Source organism: Populus euphratica, unplaced genomic scaffold, assembly GCF_000495115.2.
Source record: "Populus euphratica unplaced genomic scaffold, PopEup_1.0 scaffold2080.1, whole genome shotgun sequence".
In the NCBI taxonomy this organism is placed as follows: Eukaryota; Viridiplantae; Streptophyta; class Magnoliopsida; order Malpighiales; family Salicaceae; genus Populus; species Populus euphratica.
Window position 1 is genome coordinate 11,697 of NW_011501920.1, and position 8,264 is coordinate 19,960.

Here is an 8,264-nt window from a genome sequence, read left to right on the forward strand (position 1 = left end):
TAGCTCATATTGTATGGTATAACCGATACCTGAGCTATCAAAGGAACTTGATTTGTTGTTAACATAAGTTATAATCATGAATGCCTGACGAGATTTACAAGTATTAGCATTAATCGAATAAAATAACTAATGTGATCATGTTAACAATTTATAATCTGATTGGAACTTTCTTTGTGTGTAGTTTCCAATTGAATAATAAGAGTTTATACTATACTTGTTTGACATACCATTAGTGGAACATCTAACCTTGACATTTGTTATTATTATTGTTTAATCCTTACATTAATATTCCATCTTAAAGTTCTCATCTTCATCTTCATCTTCATCTTCTTCTTCTTCTTCTCCTTCTTTTTCTTTATTGTTATTGTTATTATTATTGTTATTGTTATTGTTATTGTTATTGTTGTTGTTGTTGTTGTTGTTATTATTGTTATTGTTGTTGTATTATTATCATCTATAATCCCTGTGATTCGACCTAGTCTTGCCGAGTTATTTATTACTTCAATACTCCTACATTTGGAAAAAAACATTAATGTTTTAGTCGTGTCACCCCTCCAAGTTTGGGAAATAGTAAAATGATACAATTAAGAACCAAATAAATTCCTTTGATAAAAAACTAAACAAACATTAACTAGTACACATCTTATACTTGGAAAAAATAGACATTTAAAAAGCTTAAAAGCTAAAACAAACATAATTTCTTGTAGAAAATTTCAATGCATGGATGGTTGGATAATATGAAAAGATCATATTTTGAACTTGAAAACCAGGTAAATTTATTTTTCCATGCAATGAAAAGATGAAAATTCATGCTCAAAGTTTGTTAACAGACAGAAACATCAACAAGAACTTCATTTTTTTGTTTTGTTAACCCAACATGACACTCTTGTGTCAAAGGACGTGCATTTTCTGTGTAGGTCACTTGCTGTCCTGGGCATGCAAGTGTTGATGCACAATCTATAGTTGGAAGGGGAGGAATAGCGAAAGGTACTGATTTCTTCAGTTATGTGCTTGGTTCTCTCTTTCTTGATGAAACCATACACGCATGCCCATTGTAATTTAGGTTGAGGATTTTCTTTGCTATAAATTGTCTCTTTCTTTTTGGTTTTTTTTTTTAAATTCTTGTGAAAATTAATTTAAACCCAGCATCATCTCCAAATTGACATTACATTCCTAGGTATAAAAAGTTTTTCATTTCACAAGAGAACTCGTCTGTGGATGCCAACGCAATCGAGTAAAGTGGCAGTTGTGAATTGCTAGAAGGACCGTAGAATTTGGTGTGATTTGCTGATAACCTGAAAACAGAGACATCGGCTCAGGTAAGCTTGTGTTACGTTCTGGGACCCTGTTGATAAACGTACCGCTGCATTATTTCCAGAAAAGCGCTTTCATGGAGCAGCCCCATATGTATCGATCCAGTTCCTTTAGTATTCTGTTGTTTCATCAAGCCCTTCCCGTCAACGTTGGTGATGAACTCTATTTCTAATGGTAGTTTTTTCTTTTCACAAAAACAAGAAAGAGAAACAGCCTTCTGACGGGGAGAGTTGCATCTAATACTTTCCAGCAAAACCAGAAAAGCAAAATAATGAACGGTTATGTACACCAGTAACTTCACAATGAACAGTTACGCACATTCAGCCATCTACTACCGTTGTGGTAGCACTTTCATGCTTGTCATGGAGGGCGTTTTGCGTCCGGCATGAACACTTCCACAAGAAAATGGTAGAAGAGTTGTGAGGAAATTCTGGGCCAGCTAAGTTCAACGCTTCTCACTTGTTTCAGTCGATACATGTGATTGATTTCTGGATGTTGAAAAATTCTTTTGCAATTCAAGATTTGACATCCGCTCACCTTCCAATGCTCGCTCAAGCTGTAACATGTCAGTCAAATTATGAGGTTATGCTAACGATATTATTGCTTCATGAAAACTGGAATAAATAGTCGTGCGCCAAGGGTACATAGGAAGGGTATAAAAAATAAAAAAAATACAAGTACCTTAGCTGCCCTGGCACTCCATTCCCCTAAAATAGCCCTCAGCCTTTCATTCTCTTCCACGTACTATTCCAGCATTTCATCAATCAAAGCACAAAAGTGCAATCCCAAAACACAGATACAAATCAGAATGCATCCTTTATTAAAGAACTGCGGGCAACAATTAAAGCAGTACCATGGAATTTTGCGACCTCAAACAATGACCACATGCATGTATGGATTAATTACTATGAGAATATCGGCCTTAACATTGCTGGGCTAGAAACTTCAACAAAGTAGTAAATTACAGTATATTTATGTAGCTTTGCTTTTCGCTGTAGTGAGCTAATGAGTGCTCACGAGAGAGAACTTTTGGTAATGCTGGGACATGCATTCTGACATGTATTTCATGGAAATGACACGAGCCAATGTGTGCATGCATTTGGACATGACTTTTCAAGGAAAGAAGAAGACAATAAGTTCACCCAATAGCGATATTTTCCTTCACAAAAGAAAATGAAACAGGACAAAAGCATGAAAGCTGAGTTTGCATCTCTCAATTTCTCAAGGAATAGTGCCCAATATTCCCTAATTATTATAACATGCCTGGCCGATTAGTAGACTTCATCTTTTCATTTTAAAAACATGCAGTTAGCTTTCTTTAACAGTACATTGTTAGCAGAAACATCTTTATTATGATAATGTTGTCCTTTTAGTGAAGCATTGGGTTTTTAGCAATAAAGTTAATACATACGGCCAGGATTCTGGAGAACAAGCACAACACTCCAAAATTCTAGGGTTGAATCTGTGGATGATACCTGATTGTTTGTGGTGCGCACCTGCTGAAGTTCAGAGTCCCTCTCAGCTATCAAAGATCGAGCAAGCCTTAGCTCAGATTGTAATTGATTCATCTGTACATTGAGAAGGTGGATGAGGTCAAATGGTTGTTGAACCAGTGCCTCATTTAATTTTAATAGCAATGGAAGGCAAGGTATATCAGCAGTCCATGGATTGGTTGAACTTTCCACAACTGACTGATTATACTCCAAGAGCATTATGAGCTACAGCACCATAGCTGATTATGCTACATCTTGCTCAAAAAGATAATCAAATATCCTTCTGATATTAAATACATTTTCTGTAATAACGAGAAGAAAAGGCCCTGATCGTTTACAAATATCCATAGAAATCTTCATCTTTTGACAAAAAGAGATAATTAAAACTTTCTGCTTTAGTTTCCTAACCCATTGGTTCCTACATCATCAATTTTGCATGTGAAATAATTTCCTCACTTAAAATTGAATTGTCAAAATTCTCCTGACGCTTATGTGACCTAAAATAACAATCAAGTGATTTCACTTAGGAGCCAAAGTCATCTGACACTAACAATGAGCTTTTGATATATTGCCTAAAATACAATCCACCCATTACAGCACAAATAAGGAGTAGGTAGAAGTAGCAATGACAGCATGGACGATGGGGAAAATTAAATATCCCATACAGATAATTCTACACAGTATTGTGTATGTAGGAGATGTTCTTTAATCTGTAAGGTGATATTGTAAGACACGTTAAGTGAATTCTCTTTTTGCTTATTTAAGGAATTGAATGCTAAAGGACAGAATTTTATCATGTACCTCAGCAGAAAGCGTCCGTAATTCCTGTTCACGAGCTGCTAACAGATGGGCAAGATCAACCTGGAAAAGCAGACAACAGCAATCATTATCATTATTTTTCAGAAAACCATTCCATTCCATGCCATACTGAAGTGCAGTTAATAGTTGTGATATATAGAGGTCATTTAGTCATTTAAATATCATTAAGCCATGTTACAAATTTCAAGGTGTGAAAGCAGTCGTCTGTTCTTGAGGGCTCAGATAACTGCAATTACATTATGGACCTCTACATTCCTTTACATTGTGATTTTATGAAATCCACAGTAAAGAAGTTAAATAATTAGCAGTATGACTATCACCTGAGGTGTACTCCCATCATCAGAGCGTTCATATTTGCTTAAGCACTCTTGCAATCTAAGAACCTGCTTGAAGTATTAATGAGAATTTACCAAAAAAAAGAAGAAAATCAGTTAAATTGGTGCCAATAAATTAACTAACCACGCCAATTAGAGAGGATCATTGCCCATAACTTTCAGTAACCAATGTGTATTTGTTAAAGCCAACAACATTAAGAGAGTGGGGACATAAAAACTAATGCTATAATAGGTTTCACTAACAAGCTCAAGAGTGCAGCTATGTAAAACCAGTGCAATCATAGATTTTAATAATCTAAAACCTCCTAATACAGGCTCTTATATATGAACTCACAAAATATGTAACCTTTAACAGATCAGATCAGGGAACAAAGCACCCATGTTGCCAACACTGACAAATTTTGGACTGAAACTTAATTGAGTTTAGCATACCTCCTCACTCAAGAAATGAAGGTTCTCACGCTGATATTGCAGCAAAGCCATTTGCTGATCAGAAAGTCGACTGCCATCATGGTACCTGTTTCACCAAATGGTACTTAGTGGAGTGTCATCTATTTTTTCACATACAACAAATAAAATAGTGATATCTTCAACTTTGAGTTTCTATATGAACTAATACATTGGAATTGGGATTTCTATCTATATGCCACCAACTGCAACAATGAAAAAATCAGAATATTGAAAAAATGGATAGCTCCAGATGCAACAAATAATCTTACAAGAACACCATCATGCTTTGTAAGTTAAAAAAAAAGTACAGAGTCTGTTTCATTCTGAAGCTTAAGAAATAGGCAGGGGTTTCTGGAAAAACAAAATAAGAATACAACTACCTCAAACCTTCTAAAGGACTTGATTGTTGAAGTGGAGAATATAGTGACTTCAAAATGTCAGGTTCAGAGTTAAGTGAATTGTACTGGTGTAAGTAACCTGCAAGTGCATGCAGAAAAGCAATGAGGGAAAGAACTGCGATGAAAGTTTTATAATATACAATAGAACATTGACTTATGAGTTTAAATTCAGTAAACAGGTATGAACAGTAGAGATCTTGAACTGGCAAAGATAAAATGATCTCAAGGCTATCTAATTTTGCATTCCAGAAGAAAATCCCATTTCAAATGCTCAGTACTGTCATGTGATAGCTTTTACAGAGTATCTTGTTCATAGGAAAGCTTAAGAAGTTCAAAATGGATGCTTCTTGTAATCGTGCATGCTCCATGGATCTAAGGAATTTCCAAAAGCATTTTTTTATTCAAACTGAAGTTTCAATCCTTACGAGAATAGCTACACAATGTCAAAATCCTGGGTGAAGGAAGTGTATAGATAAAGAATTTGCAAATATTCCACACTAGATCTGGATGAGGAAAGAGTTGTCTAACAAGCACCCTATAAAGTTTGATTATTGACAATAGCTTTTTTCACAGTACCAGCGCTACATAAATAATGTTAAACTCAAAACACTACAAGGATTGTATAGGCTCACCAATATAGACGCTCATAAATGATGCAGCACATATTGCTTCAGCCAACATATTAATCCTGCAGATTTAATGAGAAGGAAAATGAATTTTCACAGCATAGTTAGAAAAAAGCAATACAGAGCAGGAAAATTTCCATTTTATCTAATGAGAGAACAGATCAGATACGATGTTACTTGTGAATAATAGGATCACAGCTCAATATCATTAACAATAATAGGACATATCTTGAAAATGAAGCAATTGAGATGCACATCAGCAAAGCAAATAATGTCCAGACCTCAGTAATGTAGAGACTGAAAGGAAACTGATATAGGGTCTCCATACCATGACAAGCAGCATAGTAGCAGTTCCTAGAATTTGAATAAACAATCATTACAATGATATCAATAAAAATTATGATATGAAATAATAGATTTACATTAATTAACTTGTAGATGATACAATAGCAAAATCTCTTATTTAACTATAGCTGAAATATGTCAAAATATTCCAGAGTAATGGACAAACTTAATGATAGAATGATTGCAGTACCAACCCTCACAAATTATATCCAAATTTTACCATGAGACCTAATTTTTCAAGTCATTGAGTTGAGAAATCCAGGACGGAGAGGAGAAATATGGAGTTGTACAGACGACCAAAAAACCATGGTCAAATAGATAGACATATGAGATGATAAGGACAGAACTTAAAATCATGTCCTTACCATACGCAGTAATGGCAAATGGTAAGCGAACAATATGCTTCAACTTCTGGCTAAAACTGTAATAACCCTACAAAACAAATAAGAGACTGAGATGGTTTGTATAGCAGGTAAACGTTGTTCAAAAGAGCCCACGATTTAAGAATCCAACAGCTCTACAGAGAAACAGAAATGTCAAAAAAGCCAAATCAAACATTTGCTGCGGGTTTCCCAGGAGTTATCTTAAAGAGCAACATTTAGGCTGGGAGAAAATTACATGGAACAGGCATCAAAATAACATTTGTTTGACGAATATAAACTGCGCTTTCATTCCATAAAGAAATCCCAATAAGAGCAGCAAAAAGGCTATCGAGTGGACCCCTATACATCTAAAAATGAACTTATTACATTGAATTAGAGTAGGAAGGTAGTGGACATTACCTGCAACCGTATTTTCTGAACTTGAGAAACGAAATACTGCTGAAAGATGCCTGAAGGAAGAAACGAAATGAATCTACTCTCTCTTAAGCATATCGTATTTGCCAAGATTTAATGGATAGATAGATATACCTGTGAGTATAAGAAGAACAACATCACAACTGCAAAGCAAAGACGGAACCAAATGCTTTATAGGGCGAAAGATATATGGAGCTCCGGCTGCCAAAACAGCATAACCTGCCTAAAATTAATTAATACCATTACTAATAATAACAATAATTGAAGAGGAATTAGAAAGGATACAGTACTTGCCAGTAGAGCACAGTAAACGATAGCACCAAAAATACTCCTGGATTTCCGGTGACCGAATAGAGGAGCCTCCTGCACTATATCTAAGAAACTGCAATTGCAACCAGCACAGAATGCTTATTATAATCAATTGGAAATATTGTTATTTTGATAAATATTTGATAAACTTACAGAGCGTTTTCTTCACGAGACGTTGATGAGGAATTGCCCGGTCTCTCTGTCGACATCTTCTTCTTCGCTTTTCTTTTTTTGTTGATGGATCAATCAAGCTTTTTCTGTGAATTTTTGTTTCTTTTTCCTGGTTTGACATTAATTGAAATCATTTTCAACGCTGGATATGGGCTGTTAATGGGCTTTACGTTGTCCCATTGCCCGGGCCGAACCTTTAATATTTATCTATCTTAACGTAAAGATAGATAAAATTTTAATGCCATGTCATCTTTGAGGATTCATGTTTCCACCTTTCTCTCCCGCCTGTTTTGAATTTATTATTTATAATTCATATTGGCTATGCAAGTAAAGCAAATTTGTCATCAATCAGGATTTTCTAGCTGCCTTTTACCATGAATTTGCAAAGCATACGGATTATCTTTACCGGGTTCTTCCTTCACTTAACGTGTCTTATAGAAATATAGGTCTAATTTTAAAATCGAGACTGAATTAATCTTTCTCTTTTAACTTCAATTTTTTTTTTTTTAAGGAGAAACTAGGGTGTGTTTGAGATAGATGTATGGTTTGCTTTTTTAGGAGAATCCATAGGGAAAAAAAAAACACATGTAAAGCTTGCTTTCAATCATGGCTTTTTGTACATTAAAAAGGTTGAATATTAAAAAAAAAAAATCACAACACGTAACCAGATTATGCAACCAAATACTTTTTAATCATTGTCTTTTTCTCTACGACAAGCAACCAAATACTTTTTAATCATTGTCTTTTTCTCTACGACAAGCCTACCTATACTCTTATGAAACAAACTTGGTTGCCTTTTATTTTTCTTTATAACTAATCATCATCTTTTTTTTTCTTGAAAAAATTTTTTTTTGTTCATTTATTAATATTAACTACTTTAGATTATAGAAAGGATTAAAAGTGGGAGTCTGGGTTGGCATATATGTTTTTGGAATGATATTATATTGGTTTCCGAAACATATAGATGCAACAAAAATAATAAATTTAAAACTTTTCAAGAGTCCAAAAGATCCCATTATACATATTTAAAGTTGTTTTAAGTTTTTATGTAAAGATCACATGAAAATCAGATGTTGTTTTTGGCTTTGAGTATTTGCTTCAAAAGCAATATTGTCGCAAACTACAAGTTGTATAATTGTTCGGCCTCTGACAGTAATTCACTCAAACCACTAATAAGAAATCTTCTAAATTCTTTTGAAAGAAAGAA

General features: G+C 34.4%; 1 protein-coding gene across 4 annotated transcripts; it reads right to left on the reverse strand.

Annotated features, from left to right (window-relative positions):
• Positions 1-1,451: 1,451 nt before the first annotated feature.
• LOC105118617 (uncharacterized) lies at positions 1,452-7,160 on the reverse strand. Of its 4 annotated transcripts, XM_011016596.1 has the most exons (15): positions 7,040-7,160; positions 6,872-6,959; positions 6,692-6,800; positions 6,563-6,612; positions 6,146-6,212; positions 5,717-5,789; positions 5,442-5,497; positions 4,792-4,888; positions 4,394-4,478; positions 3,947-4,009; positions 3,609-3,668; positions 2,790-2,882; positions 1,996-2,058; positions 1,711-1,870; positions 1,452-1,675 (listed from the first exon to the last, which is right to left on the reverse strand). In XM_011016596.1, exons 1-14 carry the CDS (start codon positions 7,093-7,095, stop codon positions 1,760-1,762), a joined length of 1,071 nt encoding a protein of 356 aa, XP_011014898.1. In that variant the 5' UTR covers positions 7,096-7,160; the 3' UTR covers positions 1,452-1,675; positions 1,711-1,759. The 4 variants fall into 4 exon arrangements, with proteins under 4 accessions (XP_011014898.1, XP_011014897.1, XP_011014899.1 ...); XM_011016595.1 differs by having other exon boundaries at positions 1,452-1,870; XM_011016597.1 differs by having other exon boundaries at positions 1,452-1,870; positions 6,692-6,796; positions 6,868-6,959.
• Between the last annotated feature and the right edge of the window lie 1,104 nt (positions 7,161-8,264).

What these genes read in the sequence shown, in the direction of transcription:
- LOC105118617 (XM_011016596.1), bottom strand. Translation starts at nt 7,095, where the DNA reads ATGTCGACAGAGAGACCGGGCAATTCCTCATCAACGTCTCGTGAAGAA. An exon ending in ATTTGCCATTACTGCGTATG is followed by an intron (nt 5,790 to 6,145) that starts GTAAGGACATGA and finishes TTCAAATTCTAG; the next exon opens with GAACTGCTACTATGCTGCTT. An exon ending in TACGGACGCTTTCTGCTGAG is followed by an intron (nt 2,883 to 3,608) that starts GTACATGATAAA and finishes CTCAATGTACAG; the next exon opens with ATGAATCAATTACAATCTGA.